The 18873-nt window shown below is 40.9% G+C and overlaps 1 protein-coding gene across 1 annotated transcript in view; it reads right to left on the reverse strand.

Annotated features, from left to right (window-relative positions):
* The window catches only part of si:ch211-212o1.2 (uncharacterized protein LOC492735 homolog), a 35370-nt gene extending 17040 nt beyond the window's left edge, over positions 1-18330 (reverse strand). Inside the window, exons 1-3 of the mRNA XM_066684847.1 lie at positions 18010-18330; positions 1748-1867; positions 1088-1179 (exon numbers count right to left, since the gene is read on the reverse strand). Of these exons, the coding sequence (XP_066540944.1) occupies positions 1088-1179; positions 1748-1867; positions 18010-18169 (372 nt within the window). The 5' untranslated portion in view covers positions 18170-18330. The remainder of the gene's footprint in view (positions 1-1087; positions 1180-1747; positions 1868-18009) is intronic.
* Between the last annotated feature and the right edge of the window lie 543 nt (positions 18331-18873).

Consider the following 18873-nt stretch of genomic DNA (forward strand, 5'->3'; position numbering starts at 1 on the left):
CGAATGTGCAAATGCAGAGCTCAGTCAAATCCAGCACTAACTTGCTGCTTGTAAAATCTCTTAAATTACAGCAGCTTTCACATTTATGTTTAATCAGACTCACAACGGCAGCTCGTAACTTTACCTCGAGGTGTTTTTAAGAGGTTTATATGCTCCTAGTTTATATGGAGCCGTGTTCAGGCCAAAAAACAAAAACAACACGCAAATACACAATGAGTAAACAGCACCTAACTTTTCTGCTGCTGTTGTTGTGATGTTTGAAAAGCCAGTGATTCCTGTTAAGAGATGGGTTTTTTTTCTGACGTCACTGGGTGCATTTCGCAGGGGAGCCCTGCCAGTGGAAAACCGACAAACTTTAAGAGTCGAGTCGATTAGAGCCGGACCCATGCGGTGGAAAAGTGACAAAAGACACTTTAGAGGCCCAGACTGCTTAGCTATGTCTGACAGCTTTTTAATAAGACTATTTTACACAGGGCTTTTTGAAATAGCCTATATCTGTGCATGTTCATTAGCTTTCACTCATGTGAAAACTTATGTTTTCTCCCTAGACTTAACATTGTTTTGTTTGATCAGGCATGATATCAATCAGTTAAGTACAAAATTAAATGTTACAGAACCACCTTATTGTTAGGTACAGTTACTGTATGATATCTGTTCACTTAACATGTCAAACCTAAACAACAGCTTTTTAAAATGGAAGGAAATGTGTTTTTTTCCCCAATCTTGGATTTTGTTATCGGGTGCAGGTCACTTCTGACTAGCAACAGTGATTTTAGTAACTTCATTAGATACATTTCCATTTAATAAATTATCACTAGCTGTTTTAGTTAGTTTAGAGCAAAGGCAGAAGGGGTAATGTACCTTTAAACTATTATGATTACTGTGTTAATTAATGAGCTGTAAGACTTTTTCAAGGAAATAGGTTAAAATGTGTTCATTCTCATTATGACTTGGAAAACCTCTCAAGTGAATTAACAGAAATTAAGCTGAGGTTCAGTCTTCCCTTTGTAAGAATGATCTACATCAGTTGCCAGAACTGAGACAGCCTTGTTCTCTCAGGTCAGTCCTTGGCCTGTCATTCACTCACCCTTCCAATGATGGGGATATCCACAGAGCCCCAGGTATCAGCTCCCCAGTGAACAATTCCAGAGGCAAAGTCTGCCGTCACGATACCTGCCACTGTGGGGGAGGTGGGGGAGAGAGAGAGAGAGAACCTTCAAACTCAGCATGTAACTCGAAGGCTGTGTCCATTACAATATAATCACTGAGAAGTAATGTTTCCCACTTTATTAACAGTGAAAATATTCAAAGGCTGCATTTTTCTTAAGGTGAATTTATTTTATTCACTTTTATTGTCACATCACATTAACACAGGGGTAAAAGGTGAGTGAAAATCCTAGGTGCATAGTCCCTCATAATGTGCAAACATGTATTATACTACTAAAAATAAAATACTATAAATATAATTGGAAATATTCTGCAAAATTAGAAACATTCTGTCAAAACAAGACAATATGATCTGCACGTTTCAGGTTGAACAGCTTAAACTAAAGCTAGTACAGCAATAACAGTAAAATAGAAATACGACACAAGACACAGAAGGAAAGAAAAAGCATGCTGGGACAAAACACAACATTTTATCTAATATGAAGTATAACATCCATTACGACTCGCTATGTTCACTTTCAATATCTCAATTACTCCCACAGCCACATAATATTCAAGCTAAACCCAGTCTCCAGCTTACCAATGCCAAAGATGATTCTGTAGATGTGCACTGTGGAGAAGTTGATGAGGAGGAGGAAGAAGTTGATAGCGAAGAGTGAGAGGCACAAGATTACACAGATCCACTCCTGCAGCCGCTTCCCTACAGAAAACACACATACACTTGTTATTAACAAGCACCAGTGTTTCTTACGTTCTATCCAAATATGCAACAATTAAAGCAGTGTAACTAATAATGCTGAAAGATTAATTAGTGTTTAACATTTATTAACTGTATATCGAAATTTTTGTTTGAAAAGGGGCACTTTTCAAATTGACAGATTTAATTTTAAATACACCATAACTAATCAAATATCATGTCTCAAATTTTGACCAGTCGGAGGCAACTAAACACGGCTGTGTAAATGATAGCTCTATATTTAATTTTCACATTTAAAGTCAAATCTTTATTACTTCATAGAAAATAGTTGCAATTTAATTCACAATGACATTAAAAGCATGAAAAAAATTACAAAAGGTTATTGTCCCAAAAATGTTCAGCCCTAGTGTATATGTAAGTGGGATTTGTTTGTAAGCTAAAATAACTAATAACTTATTATAGAAAACAAATTGATAAATATTACTGATATAGTAAAATCTAATTACTAATAAAAACTAATTACTAACGTTACTATAAATAGACCCGAGACACCGGTCTACATGCTTGTATATTTTCCACTGTCCACAAAATAAATTACACACAATAAAATGTTTAAACAGTTGCACATAAAATAACGGATAATAATTTTGAGAGCGGTGGTAGCTCATTAGTAACAGAATAAACCTTTGGTCACTGTCAACAGAAGAGTTCAGAGACAGCAGCAGACAACATCACTCAGAACTCTGAAAGGTCTTAGGGGTCAGCGGAATAGAGAAGAGGCTCCAACAGGGCAAGTGGGTGTGTGTCTGTGCGTGTGTGTGTCCCATTATAGTAAGTGCTCGGGAGTAATCGGCCAGACGAAGACAAGTTGTAGAGTGAGGCTGGGGTCATGATCTCCGGTGATGCTAGTATGGGCCTGACACAGCTAAAACACACAGGTCAGCTGTGAGGGCAGGAGAGGGGGGCCGGGGCAGGGCCGGTGTGGACCACCATCACTGCAGCGACACAGTGGCGAGAGAGAAGGAGAGAATGAGAGAGAGGGAATGATTAAAGCACTACTGCATTATTCACTCCAGGCAGCCCTGGACACCAGACATTAATCCCATCTCCATCTCTTCATCTTTCTCTCCCTTCATCCCTCGCTCCATCTCCATTTTGGTTCGTTTGCATATTCAGTCGTTAACGGCTACAGGAAACTCTTCCGTTTTCTCCAGCTCTTTTTGCTTGCCCCGTCCTTCCCTTCTTCCTCTCTCTGGTCGTGCGGGCGTGGGGCTCCGAGTGGCACAGTGGAGTCAGCTCTTCTGAAAATTTAATGCCATTAGAGGATCTGCCTTGAGAAGACGGAGAAGCTTGAGGTGGTTAGAGGAGGATATTGATGACATCTATTTATAGCGCCTCAGAGGGCCAACTTACGCCAAGCGCCTGAACAATGGACAATGCTAGAGCTATTACACATGCACAGAAACTTGTCAACATCTATCACCTTACACACCAGCAGATAACATGGATACTCTATATCTTCACCAGAACATCCATGACTTGATACTACAGTATGCATGCTTTGAAAAACTTTAAAAATGTATAAGAACGCTTTCGTCAAACACCTGTTTCAACAAACAAGGGGCTGCACCTGACACCTGAGCCTGTACTTCCCTCACTTGATCCTGACTGAGCTGATGGCACAAAAATTAAACGAATAGCAAAGAGTGGAGAGCTCTGAGAAAAATGGTATTACATTTTAATTAGGGTGGTATCCTCAAGGGTACAACTTCAGTACCTTTAAAATGGAATATAACTGCACCATAATTCCTTAAACCAATAAGTTAAATTGTATGGACTCCATTTAAATATAAATCTAAGAACAGACATAAATAGGGCATTTCACCTGGGAAAATTGAATGTAGTCTACAATAAAACCTTTAAATTAGACCTATGGACTATTGTAGTTCTTCTGAAGGTACATTTGCTTTGTTTGTCTCCATGCAGTACAGGTTTGGTAGTGCAGAACAAACAGAAAGCAGATCTAAGTAGCAACATGCACAGCGTTATCTTTAACGTTGGTATAAATCATGCTCCTTGCTTAAGCTGTAGACATACACACACACTCTCTCTCTCTCTTACCACTGTAGGGTGGAGCGCTATGAAAGTTTAGATTAACACACACTGCCACAGACTGTTCTACAATATTACAGCTGCTGGTACAGAGCAGCTCAGCTAATGCAGCGATTTTTAACCAGTCCTTAGGGGCCCTGAGACACTCCACAGTTTTTACTATCATGTAACTCCCAACAAATGTGGACTCTCTCAGGGCTCCTGCAGACCAGTTTGTTAACCAATGCCTTCTAGAACCCTACTTACATTTATGACTGCTTTTTTTACTTTTAATTCTACTGTATTAGTAACACTTTACTGTCAACTATCATACTCAGGGTAAATCTAATCATTTTTAAAAGGAAGGTAATAAAGGTTTCTGTATTGAAACTGGTTTTGGATTTGAAAGATGTTACATAAAATAAAAGCAAGCAATGAATTGGTATTGGTCCAGATATCCCATATCAGCACGCCTGTAATGGGTAGATATTAAATCATTAATAGTAATAATAATTAATAAGTAATAATGATAATACTTCAACATACAGCCTATTTAAGATCATAAACCAAGCTGAGATACAGGAGCCAAGGGTTTAGTGTTTTGTGGTTGACCAATCCAAGGTCATGTTTTGCATATGAGCCCTTGACTCTAGATGTGCCACAGGTGTAAGGAAGGAACACTGTCAAAATGTGTCCCATTGTAGACTACGATGGGATATAATTGGCCACATAAAAGAGGTGTTGTTACCATTAAAAGGTTTTATTACATTAGCGTGTGGTCAGTCTGAACGCTGCTATCATTACTAAGGGAGCTCCAGGCTAGGTCTAAACTCAGAACGTAATTTGCTTTGCATTTATTACTCATCAGACATGGGAATTCTATGGACATTACAGATTTGTACCAGACTGTGCATGGATCTAGTCTGTAATGACTTAAATTATAGGTTCTCCCCAGACAAAACTAATCCTGTTCAAATAGGGCTTATGACACCTACTTCAGCACTCCCCGATTTAGAGCCAGAAAACGAGAAAGCCATTTACCCGCCCTCACGTTCGCCATCCATCTCATCCACACTCACACACACATGTGCACACAGACACACAAACAAACACAAGAGCGTGCGCAGCAGTGGGGCTGCTGTCAGGTGATCAGCGTCAGTGGTTGGATCCTCATGCTCCCCGGCGAGGGCAGAAACTAGGCCAGGCCTCAGCAGAGCCGCCGCGGCGCAGCAGCGTCCCCCTGTCCGCGGGACCTGAGCCACACGCTCATTAATACAGTCCTGACAACAACGCGCTTCCCAGCAGCCCCCCGCACCAATCGCTCACACCCTCGCCCCCTTCCCACTTGCTGGCATGGGGAATTAACCTGGGAGGGGTGGAGGGGGTGGAAGGACGGGGGAGGGGGGTGCTAATAGGCTGAAATTAATCAACGACGCCTGATTCGACGCAGAGGGGCGGCTAGAGAGCCAAACAACGCCCCATGAATGCTAATGGCGCTCCTGTTCTCTCTCCCTCGCTCTCACCCGTTTAACTTCCGCAGGCACCTATAGTAGGCCCAAACACTGCCTCCTCCATCACCCGGCTGTGCAGTGCTGCGTTTTTAGTGGCGGTGTATCATCCCAGCTTTGCACAAGAAAAATCTCCTCCTGTGGAGGGCGCAGGTGAAAATCATATACCAGTACCACATACATTCAGAATAAGCAATGCATTTTTCAGAATTTTGCACAAAGCAGAATTTCAATAAATTTATTAAATTTCAAAACTGCGGCCATAAAAGAAACATCTAGTGATGAATGCTTCTAAAACTACACTACCTGATTGTTAGATGCGCTGGTTTTTGAGAATTCTTTGGACTATTCTTTGGATATATATATATATTTTTTTTTTCTTTTTGGATTAAGACAGGTATCCAAACCATTTATTTTCTTTCTCTATTTTAACATAATATTTACATATTAACACTCCACTCAGAGCACATGTAGATTCTCTAACCAGTGGATCCAGAGCCCACCCGGAATAATTGGGGCCAAAGCAGGAACATACCCTGTATAAGTCATTTTGAATAGTAAACAAAATGGCTTCTTATTGCATTATAGACACTGTGACCCCTGATTTCTATCGCTTCCATTCTAAAGATTTTGTGAACATGTGAACAATTAGGAGAAAATACAAGTAAACACACCTTTTCCTATTTAGAAACCAGCTTGTGGATTGTGGAGCAGCTAGTAAACCTGTCTCTTAGGCACCATCCTGTGGATCAGAGTAGTGAATCAGCATCTGCTGGCCAATGAATGAAATGGATATCTGAACTTGGACATGGACTGTGCTAACCAAGCTGTCCTCTGCGGGGGGGCATGGTGCGAGTCTATCAGCTGTCACGGCAGCAGAAGTCAGTGAGTGTGAACAGCGAGGTGTTCTTTGTGCAGTGGCGAGATGTGTGTCCCGCGCTGTCTCCGTGCCGCCCCAACAAAGAGCTCCATTCTTCAGCCGGCTTTGCTGACAGAGCGCTGGTGGCCGGGCGGAGGGGTGCGAGGCCCTGTGCTCTCGCCACAGCCGGCCCAATGAAAGAGCCGCTCTCACCTCCTCTGGAGACGAAGACAAAAAGCGCCTCACAGGCCCAGAATAGCTGCCTTTCAGCAGGGCCGCCCAAGCCTGCCAACATGCCATGACTGAGCCATTCTCTCCATACTTCACCTCAGTCACAATGCCAGGGCAGCTACATGTGGGCAAACAAGTACTGCAGAATAGAGGGCAAAAAAGTAGAGAGAATCTGCCCAGAAGACACACAAGCACACACGTTTTCCCTTGGCCGGATCTTGGTAGGCCTGTCTTCAGATGGGACTTGGGGGGGTGGGGGGGTGTTGGGAAAGTGGGTCATGCAGCCAGTGGAAGACGGAGAGACAGAGATTTGGAGAGAAAGAGAGGGAGGTAGAATTCCCTTGATCAGGACAAATGGATCAGTCACAGGCCCTGATGCTTTCATCTGATCTCAGTGGAAAACTCAACCTGGGACACAGACACACACACACACACACACACACACACACATACACTAAAGCCTGTCTCCCCTCTATAAATTTTGTATGTTACCTGATCCACAAAGAGAGAAAGGCAGCCTGGTCTGTGTGGAGAAACAGTCTCAATGCCAAATACCAGCACAATGACAGGGGGCTGATGTACTCTATAGTATCAGCACATTATAGTAAGAGTGTTACACTACAGGATTACTCTTGATTCAGAATACGTGGTTCATGATTTGATACTGAGCAGGAGCTGCAGGGTCCTACAATTAGACTGCCGTGTTTAACTATGGCTTACAGCTGCTTTATATACTGCTCTATATTTTACAATGGCTGTGAATATGGCTTAGATAATCAGGTTTAAGCACTGGATTTATTAACAGTTGTAACAAATTCTCTAATAATTGGTATAATTTTGGCACAAAGTTGTAAGCCATGACATTTGGTTCATAGACTGAGCCTTTGGTGGATGATGCTTTAAACATTCACCTCCTTACAATGCAATTTCTGAGAAAAAAAGAGAAACCTTTATTGTGCTTTCACTCGTATTTTGCCTCTGTCTCAATGTTTTAGGAGTGTGTTTCAGGAATCAAATTCTAATTAGTTTGCATTTACAAAATACAATCAGTTTAGTGAGTGAAAACACTGGAAATCTTTTCTTTAAACATTTGTTATTTAAATAAATATTTAAGAAAATGTATATAAACTACATAAAATATATAAATAAAGTGTGGTTTAAAATCATTATTTATTAACTGCTAAACCTAGGTATTGGGTGATAACCTCAGATAATACGGACTGCCATGAGGAGAGATTTGGTTAAAGCTAAACCAACACATTCACACACAGAATATCACACTCACTGGAATAATGTTATTGGTCTTATTCTAGTACTGGGCATTATTTGTTTGTTTGTTTTTTTTAGCAAATAAACATTTACTGCTCAGATAAACTGATTTTTAAATCTCAATCTCTGGTGTGTAAAACTTTTGCACAGTACAGTATATAAAATACACGTGATGTAAACACTCAAGGTCACAGTGAAAACTGTTTGCTCAGAGATCGTATACATTTCAGAGTCATCACTTGACAGCTTTGCTATAGAAGAATTCTGAAAAAATTTGACATACAAACAAAAATGCATGGTGATAAATTTGACATAACCCTAAATCATTTAATATATGATACAGATATATTCTCTTAGAAATTCCAAATTTAAATAAATGATTCCATTTACCATAAAACAATTAAGGTTTGAAAAGAGAAATAAAAAAAATGTATCCCCAATTTTTGACAAAGTATTCTAAAGCTAATTATTACAAAAACTTTTGTTTGTAAACAGAATTAATAAAATAACTATAATCTTATCTTTAAAATATATAAAATAATGCTCATTACTCTTCCACTGGGAATATTTGTTTTCTTTTATTTTTTTTTCTTATTTTGAGGTAGCATAACAGTTAATGTAAATAGTTACAGACAGGGCAGAAGCGGTTTTGGGAAAGCGTCCCATCTGAGGACAGATGGACATTTGGTGATTAAAATGAACAGCACAGTGGATTTTTAAATATTTAAAAACTCACAACAGCACAGTTTCACTGAGAAGTCAGTGCTAAATACAGAGCAGACTGAAGAACGCTCAGGGAGTAAAGCGCTCAGAAATGGAATTCAGATAATAGTAATTATACAGCTTTCCTACAGTCCCCAACCCCAACTGCCACAAAGTCACCTGAAGTCCCTGAGAAAGCTGATGGAGAGCTCCATCAAATATTAATAACAGGCTGTGGTTCCAGCCCTAATGGAATTTAGCTGCCCTATGTGCCTAGGTGTGTGTGTGTTTGTGTAGCGGAATGCAGTAAATATGTCTTGTGTGACTGGTATTATGGAGTATGTGACTGAGTGCAAGTGTCTGTGTGTTGGAGTGAAGAGCTATGTGAGTGCTGTGTATAAGGTTGAGGTTCTAATGTCCTTAGCAGCCCTGGTGTGTGTATAATTGAGTAGAGCAGCAGGAGTGTGTACAGGTAGCCTGCCTCTTTTCCTCCTCCTGTTAGCCCCACTCTCTGCCTCTTTGCCCCTTGAGGGGCTGCTTGGCTTTTGTTTACGCTGCTGCTGAGCAGTTCAGCTTGGACACAATGCCACAGCCAAGGCACCTAGCAACACACGGCCACTGTATACACACACACTATAGATGTAGTTTACGCAGTGGGTTGGAAAGTGTAATGCTGCAGTCACCCAGCGCCTGCACAGGTAAAGAACCCCGTCAATGGACCATAACCCTTATATTATGAAATTGTGTGAAATTATATCTCCAAAGATTATAATTCAATAATTACCTTATTATTCAGTAATTACCTTACAGGGGACATATGAAAAAGGAAAAAAACCTGTGTTCAGTGCATGTGCACATTAAACTGTGGAGCCTATTAGCCCACAAACTGTGAAACAAGATCACCCAGTCAATTCCGCTGCCTCAATCAGAAAACATGCAATAAAAGTGATTTTGTGCTAAACCTTACATAGAGTCTAAGCACTTTAGCCTCATCTGAGTTTCTCCAATCACAGCCCTGGACCTGTGTTTGTGTGAGTGTGTAAAGACAATGTTAAATAAAGCAAAATAAACACTCTGGTTGGGTGTGTGTTCACTGCCCCTAGTGTTCATGGAGAATTGCTCACTAGTGTGTGTTTGTGTGTTCACTACCATGAATGGGTCAAATGCAGAGAGAAGCAATTTCCCTAAGGAGATCAATAAAGGTGTTGTTTCTTCTTCTTCTATAAACCACAGTTTCTGCTCCTCACCCCTGGGCTTTCCCACTGAACTGAGCTGCGGCTCTTCCTCGTTTAAAGAAACTGGCACTAAAAAATTAATGCACTACTATTTTTTGCAAACCTATCTGTGACCGTGGGAACACAGCCACTCTCTCTCACACTTTTCCTTCTGGAAATTAAATAAGGTACATTTTGAAAATACATTTAAAAAGGTAAACGGTGTTCTTGGAGATATGAACAAAACACTGAAAAAGAACTTTTATTTATTTCAAAAACATACTACTGCAACCATTAATTATTAATTATAATAAATACAATATTTTTACACAATATCAAATCGCAATAGTAAATCGCAAACCACCTCCATATGACTGTCGTCACTCTCCTTAATTTGGAGCAAATTCCTCCGCCTCAGAGCCACTTTCCACTCTAAATCACTCATGTAAAAGACGTACACCATATTATGGGTAACTGCAAGATGTCATTACATAAACAAGTCAGAATATCACTATTATTATGATATAGAAGTTTTATATCGTTTTAAAAATTAGGATGATATTATCGCGAACTATACAATATGGCACAGCCCTATTAAGGACCATGGTGTAACTCTGACCATTCATTTATATATTTTGTGCCATGAGGGACAATCAATCATTTTCTTGAACAGAATGTACCTTATTTTTCTGATAATGTAGTATTAAAGTCTGCCAGTTTCTCATATACTTTAACCCTCTGGAGACAGCGCTCCCGCCAGCAGGATGAATCAGAACTTACACAAAAAACACTTACGCAACTCAGCTTGTTTTTGTCCTAGAAACATAATAAACATACCCCCAGAAACCTTAAAAGGTATACTTTTCAAATACATGGACGGTGAAAAGAAATTAATTTTTACCTGGTTGTTATAGAAAGATAAGTAACAAGAGGCACGTTTTTCTTTGAAACCCTTAATGGCCCACCCATTCATATGCTTATGATAACAGCATGATAATACGACTGCTGTTATTGGATGATTATAACATGTGAAAACGCTCATTTTAGTCATATAAACAAATGCACATGGCTGTGTTTTCGCACTGAGCTTGGAGCTCCAAGATGGCACAGTCACGCATTTCAGCTGCCTGAGGAGGAACGGATTCATTTTGTGATGAGTAAGTGAAATATATTTGACTCGTTTTTCTGCAGCACGTTTAGGTTAGCTTCAATGCTACGCTACTTCAGCAGTATATTTTAGCGAAGGAAGTTGTGAAGGTGATGGTAAAATGTTTTGTAAATGTGCAGAGGCACAGATTTCAGCTGATGGAGGGAAAAATGGCTTGTAGTAAAGACTGCTTTTAAGCAGTCATCTGAATCTCATATGTATCACCTGTATTTTTTTTTAATATATATTTTAGCAAATTACACTGTAAACTGTATTTTATTATTTAATTAAACTCAATTATAATAAATGCAGTTGTTCGCTGTGGTCAGAAAACTTAATAAAATGTATTGCAGTTAAAATAAGATAAGGATATTGTCTGTATTGACAATACAATATTGCAATTTTTGTAATTTTTTTGAGGATTAACAAAATTGTGTGAATTAAACTACCTTCAATTGCCCAAGGGGAAGATCATACCCAGGACCACAACATGCAGCATGACGTCTGAAGTCACAGACAGTGCAGCAATTTTCAGCCGAGATGAATTTGTGACAGGTTCATGTGTTTATTTCAGTGCAAGGGGTGGTGGCGCAACAGGTAGAATCACTGCCACATAGCTCCAGAGTTCTGGGATCGTGGGTTTGAGACCCGCGTTGGGTCACTGCCCTGAGGAGTTTGGTGTGTTCCCCCACAGTGCAAAAACACACGTTGGTAGGTCGACTGGCCAAGCAAGAGTGTCCATAAGTGAGTGTGTGTGGTGCCCTGTGATTGACTGGCACCTTGGCACAGACAAGGAATTTTTTATGGTTAGATTAGTTAACAGTACTGAGTACCAGAAAGGCATATTTTTTTTAGATGTATTAAGCAGTAAATTAAGTAGTAGACACTTTAACTAACATTTGAGTTACTGGAGAGCATATGAGTGCGTATGACATTTGAGTTTCTGAACTTGCCTTTTTTTTAGTTCTGCTAACATTCTGGTTTACAGTGTATCAGGAAGGCTTTACAAACTATTTAATTAGGCTAAATTTCCAAATTAAATTTGTTGACACAGACCACAATAAAACACTGCCATATTCTTACACCATTTCAAATTGCAATTAAGCTATAAAAGCATAAAAACCATTCCCATTTCAGTCCTTGATTTCCCTATACTTTTGTCAAATAGTGTGGACTCTAACTGACTCTGCGGTGGCCTGGGTCACCCGAGTCACCCGGCCAGCTCAGGTGTGTGGAGGCCAACTAAGTGCTCAGCCGGGTCCTGAACCCGTGATCTTCTGGCCATAGGGTCAGGAGTCCAGAGGCAGGAAGGCGTTTGGCGCTCGGTGGGGTCAGCATAGCACAGGTCTGGCGAGAAAGAGGATGCCTAAATTATTCAGGAGCCTGGGCAGCCTTGACTGAAGCTAGATCACACGGGCAGAACTGTGGGGGTGGTATGAGAGATCTCATTTTGGTGCTGACAGGTGGCAGCCTTGAGCTCGTAGTGAATCAGCACATACCTGAGCTTCTTACAGTGTTCTGCTGGAGTAGAATAAACCAAAGAGTTGCTAAAACAAGGCTTACACATTCCTAAACCTTTAAAGACGCCAACTAAACATTCTGCCCTAAAATGCATTCAACAGCCTTCCGAAGTGAAGTAACACCTAACAAATGTGCAGGTCGTCTGCATGGCCTTGTTCATGTGCCTCAGCAAAGAGTATCCTCAAAAGCCTTTGGACTAATGCAACTTTTTGCTCGTTCTTTCTAACTAATTTCTGAAAAATTAAATTAAAATAAAATAAAATACATTGATTAATTTTCTGTCAAAAAAAATAATAAGGGTCACGGTGGGTCCGGAGCCTACCCAAACTCATAGGCCGTAAGGCAGGAACACACTCCAGAGAGGGTGCCAGTCCACCATAGGGGATCAAACACTCACCCAGTCACTTGCACACTCACCTTGCACTGTTTGAGCACCTGGAGGAAACCCGCACAGACACATGGAGAACACGCCAAACAGCTAATAGACAGTGACCCGAGGCAAAGATCTTACCAAGAACCCCAAAACCCTGGAGATGTGTGGCAGTAACACTACCTGTATCACCACAGTGACACACTAATATACATTTTAAAATGATTTATCATTTTGTATTATATTATTCACAAAAGTATGTTCTTTATTGCAACAGCTGTTCTTTAAGTAGTGTTGACATTTCACAGTTAAAGGACAACTAGAATATATCCAAAACTATTTTTGTGTTACCCGTTTTCAGTAACAGTCATATACAATGCAGACATAATCTAAAATATATATAAAAATTACAATCTATTTTTATTTTTAAGCTGAAATTTGCATTGATATTTGCAGGGTTTAGAAAATCTTGTACTTAGAAAATAAAATATTCAGTGAGCTCTCATTAAACACTTTCAAACTTCACCTCTGTGCATTTTCTAAACCACAGGCAGGTCATGGTACGCTTGCTATCTGGCTGAGTTCAGGGTCAGGCTGACGTGCCTGGTGTCACGCTCCACTCCATGATCTCACTTACTGTGTGAGTCATGGGCTGTAACACACCCTTGACACAATTTCCCCACACAGAGAATGAGAATATGATGTGGTATGGTAACAAGAAAGCTCAACCTATTGCCTTGTCACTCTTCCTGTTCCAAGTGCAGCTAGTAGTGATACAGTGAAACTGACACTTGTGAGTTAACAGGGTCAGGTCCCTTCTTACAGAGGCTTCAGAACTATTGTCTGCAGCTGAATAGATGGAGAGAGGACTGGTTTCAATACATGTGAGAGCAGATTAGATCTTAGAGACTGATGAGGAGGTGAACTTAAGATCACACGAGGCCACTGGTGGACACAGAGATCTTGGCCTGTGGCCACTTAGCCTGATTTGCTTCAGTACATTTCCATCTGCAAAGCTGGCACACATACTCTGACAGTACAATACAAGTTGAAAGACAGTGGTAACAAAGTCATCGCATACTATACTCTGCAAAAACACCACTCATCTGCAACCACAGCTTTATAGACTCCCCATTCACAACAGAGGTCATAAAAAGTGTGAATAAAGGGAAATACCTTTTTCCAAGTGGAGCGATATGAGGATTTAGGCTGACACATAGAAAGGTACACTTCCTTGTGTGCTGTGTTGACATTTGCTTGGCTTATCTCGGAAGATAGGCACCATAAATAAACACGGCAGTGTTTAAACAACTGATAAGCGGCAGCTCCACGTGCAGCATTGGGTCAGTGCGTCTGCTAAAGCTAAACGCTCCTTAAAGGGCTGTACAGTAAGTCTGATTCTAGATCAGTGGTTTCCAGCTCTGATCCTGAAGTACCCCTGGGCCCTGTCTCACAAAGGAAACACAACAGGGCACCTGACCACATTTCAGCTTCACAACATCTAATAAACTAAACCAACATCAAATTAAATCAACATTCTAAGTTAACCCAAACTTAACAGTTAAGCTGTGATCTATACCTGTGTGTGTACAAAGGCATAACTTTACAGCCAATCACGTTGAAATAGTGGCTTTTTTTTTAAATAAATATATTTCACTATGATATTCCTTAATATGTAAATCATGTGACTTGTTATCCATGCTAAATAAGCAAAAGTCTCCATGTGACTGACCCCTCAAATGTCATGACGCATAAAAATCTCTGATTGAAGTGGGGTCCGAGTGGTCTAAGAGCCTTTCATTAAATAAAATTCAAATAAACTCGTCTGGTTTATTGGTCAGGTATTAAGCTTAAGTCATGCCTGAGCTGGTCAAGCAGGCAGCTTCAGTAAAACGTGGTCCACTGAGACAGAAAATCCAGGTTTCGATCCAATTAAGCTTAGAAGGTGGAACTATAAAAGAACTCTAGCTTTGTGACTCTGTCCTGCACTAACAGTCTTGATTAATCAGGGGGTATTTCACATAGGCTGTGTAACATGTGAAGTAACTTGCGAAACTTGTGCCTAAAAGTGACTTTCCAAATGAATTACCCCTCACTTATTCACCTGCTGGACATAGTAGATGAAGCCTGGACTGGGAACCACTGCCCTAGGCTTTGTGAGCAATTAGCAAAGCAGTAGTGACAACCTGACACAGACACCGAGCAAGTAAAGATCACAGTCATGAGCCCTGGAAGAGTATGGAAACTTGATCTTCCAGTGTAACCGAAGATTGACATCTCCTCCTCCTTTACACACGCACTGACAGATGCACACATAAGTGTCCAGAGCATGCCAACAACGGCTGGCGAGCAGGAGGTATAGCACGGAATAGCAGAAAGCAGTCGGCAGAATCCTGTTTACTTCAGAGTGAATCTGTAAAGTGGGATAAAGAAGCGCAAAGAGCAGTCAGTGGTGCATGACACGCAGACATATGGCGGGGAGCGGCGTCCAGCTGTTACACTGTCCTGGGGTAGCAGTAATGAGCCGGAGACGCCATCGAGCAGACCAAAGCCTCATCAATCCCGTATAGCCCCTGAGCCTCAACACGTCCGAACGCCAATCCCGCTCTCCATAGCTCTCATAACTCTCGTACACTCGCTTGAACGCACCACTTTCAAAACCAACCTGGCTGGGCCTCTGGAGCACAGTGCTGACATTCTGTCCAGTGGTTTACACCTCTCCTCAGCCCCACCTTCCATATGGACCAGGGCCCTACACTTGCTCAATTTTGGTAGCCTAAATTCCAACCCTGTAAGCTACTGTACTCTAGAAGAACCAAAACGTAGTGGCTCCATCCCTAGATACTGAAGTAACACAGTTTACATGGAAATGTCAGAGAGACAGAAAGTTTAAAAGGCACCCTACATATCTGCAATTAACCCCACTAACACGACAGCAGGGAAAATTAAAAAATAAGGCCGTATGTAGAGTTGTACATGGCATGGTAATAACATAGATATAAACCACCCCCTCCCAAACACTTTCTTGGAGATTCCAATAGATAAGCTTCTCAAACATCCACCTCACAGCTGGTGGGCAACTCATACAAAAATCCCAACCCCAATCCCCTCTCATCAACAGGGAGATGCATTACCACATTAACTTATTAACCCTGCCAAACTCCCCTCTGCTAGACTCCACTAGCATCCTCCCCAAGTAATTAACAAGGCCTGCACACTGAGTGCACAGTCAGGCCGTGGACAAACAGTCTCAAAATGAACTGATCATTATCACTCCTAATAGCATTTTGAATTAAACAGATGTGTTTTTAATTGTGATGAAGGCAGCCTCCCTTCCCGGTCATAAGAAGACAGATTCCAGGCCGAGCAAGCACTGATAACAAAAGCCTCTTTCCCTCCTAAAGCCAAGCCTGAGTTTGGGGGGGAGGTGGAGGTACTTTTTGCATCACCACTGATCCTCTGTCCACGGCATGCAGAGATGAAGCAAAGTGTTTTCCATTAAGCCAAAAGTGAAGTAAAGTCAAATCTGAAACATGCATTAAGTTATTTTGGCCCCCCCACCCCCTCCCTGTCAGACGACAGGTCCCTGCCAGTGGCCCGGTGTTAACAAAAATGGCAAAAATGGAGAGCACTTAGCTTGCTGAAGGCAATCATGCTTCAAGCAAGCAAGTGGCAACAAGTGTTGATTTCCAGACTGTTCCTGAGTCATTTTAAGAGCCTGGCAAATGCTGCAACTAATTGGCACAAGAGCTTTACTTCAGTGCCAAAAGGTCTTTATAAGTCAGGCTACTGTGCAGTTATCAGGCTATCCATAAGCTTTAATCTTATCTAATACACTCTCACACATCCACAACATACTAAAGCAGGGCTGCCCAGACTCTGGATCCTAGGCCGAAGTTGGCCTGCGAGGGTGTTTTTTCGGCCCATCAAAAAATGTCCCTATTCTCAAGCAATTAATCAATTGGAGACCAAACAATTCTTGTAGCTAAAAACTATGGTGCACAGTTATAAAAGAGATTTCAAAAAAGAAGTCTAGGCACCCTTGTTCTAGTCCTGTTTTGTCTTGACTAGATAAAAGATGAAAGACTACCTAGGAGATAAGGAGAGCCCATGTACATATCTGAACCACTTTAAATTCATAATATATTCTGAGTTTTACAGAAATGTCTATTACATGTAACAGAATTGTGGAACTTACTAAAAGAAAACAGATGCTTTCTCTCCTTTCTGGTTAGCCTTTTAATTACAATTAAAAAATGTTTAGTTTAGTTTGCATTCTAACATATATTACACTCCCATATATAACAGTTTTTTTTAATTTAAATTATTTTACTTATTCTTATTTTACTCGCAAATATATAGTTAATTCTTGCTTTTAGGTTTTTGTTTGATCTTGTATTAATGTGAGGCTATCTTACTTTATGAAATATGCGACATAAATTAATGTGCATAGCTGAGTTTTTTCATACAAAACATTTTAATTTATTAAATGAGCCATGTTGTAACAGAAGCTGGAGATAAACTTCCAGTTGTAGGACATGTAGATACCAGAAAGTCTGCCTGTGTTGTAGTTCTAATCTAACCGCCAAAAGTTACATGTTCTGAACCCAAACACCGCACGGCAGGTTTTCTCAGGCCCAAAAAGCACTTGTGCTTATGTCATTGCTAAAATTGCTATTTTTATTCATGTTGCTAATATTTCACGTGTTGCTGATATTTCACGGTTACTTATACTAGTTAGATAATGAAATATAATCACACAGTACACCTTAGGAGTAGTGGGTACAATTTGTATAAGGAATGTTTTAGAGAAACTGGCTGAAAATATATTTAAAACTGGGATTACGCCTCAGCGATTTAGTTCTTAACAGCCGTAAAATCCAAATGTACATCTTTTTAATGCTCTAATTTAAGAGCAATTCTAATATCTTGTTCAAGAGCTACACAGCTGTACTTCACTGCTTTGGCCTTTTCCTCTTGTGGTGGGTTTAGCTTTAGCAACAAGCTGCATATCACACAGGTGACAGGTTTAACGGTAATTCGTTTCTGCGTGTGTTAGTGTTTGAATTGCACTACACTACACGAATTAATGGACATCTAATGGGGGTGTACGTTACTGTTTTGACCTACATCTCAGTATGGCAGTATGTATCTTTGGACACAACCAGATTGTCTGTCCACACAGACCCCAAGCACTACCCTCCTCCTGATCCTCCTCTCCTGCAGCTCTTACCCGGAGAGTAGAGCTGGGCGAGCTGGCGAGCTCCGGCGTGCTGCGGTCCCCAGCGGGGCGCGCTGCTACGGGCGGCCGCTCCGTGCTCGTTCCCGTTCGGGTCCTCCTCCGCCATGGAGCGCTGCCTGATCTCCGACTCCGACAGCAGCGCCGCCGCCATTCTGCCTCCTCTCAGACCCTCACTCACACACACAGCATCAATAACAGAAACACTGAGAGGGAGAGCGTCTCTGTGTATAGGAGCAGGTTGACAGAGAGAGAGGGAGAGAGAGAGAGAGAGAGAGGGAGAGAGAGAGAGTGTGTGTGTGTGTGTGTGTGTGAGAGAGAGATTCACCACTAAAACACCCGGAACTGAACCACTTAAACACTGTCACAACAAATGCCCCCGCCTCTCTGCTCTCTAATTACTTCTTTCCATTTTTATATATAATATACATTATATTCGAGGACAGCTGTTTGTTAAATTCACACCATAGAGGGAATTTATTCAAGTTCTTTAGTGAAACCTCGCTTCTTATTGGTATGGTGACTTTTGTGCTCCGGGAGCGTCGTAAATGTCATCATTTTTTATTTTAACGGAAAAATGGTCGACTTACGTTTTTAAAATTTTATTTATTTTTTGGACAATGCACTGGAGATTTAACACATTCCACACCGAATTCTTGGATTTTGCCCCGACATTGGTGTAGAAACAAGGTTCTACGTTTTATATGTATTCTGTAAGATATTGAGGGTCCCTTATATGTCGGGCTCCGTTTCTTTTTGGTGTCTGAAGCTTAGAGTAAAAGGTGCAGATGTAAGAACAAAAGAAGCAAATTATTTATTTTAAAAATATTTAGTAAGATATCTATTTATTAATTATGG

This window comes from Hoplias malabaricus, chromosome 11, assembly GCF_029633855.1.
Source record: "Hoplias malabaricus isolate fHopMal1 chromosome 11, fHopMal1.hap1, whole genome shotgun sequence".
In the NCBI taxonomy this organism is placed as follows: Eukaryota; Metazoa; Chordata; class Actinopteri; order Characiformes; family Erythrinidae; genus Hoplias; species Hoplias malabaricus.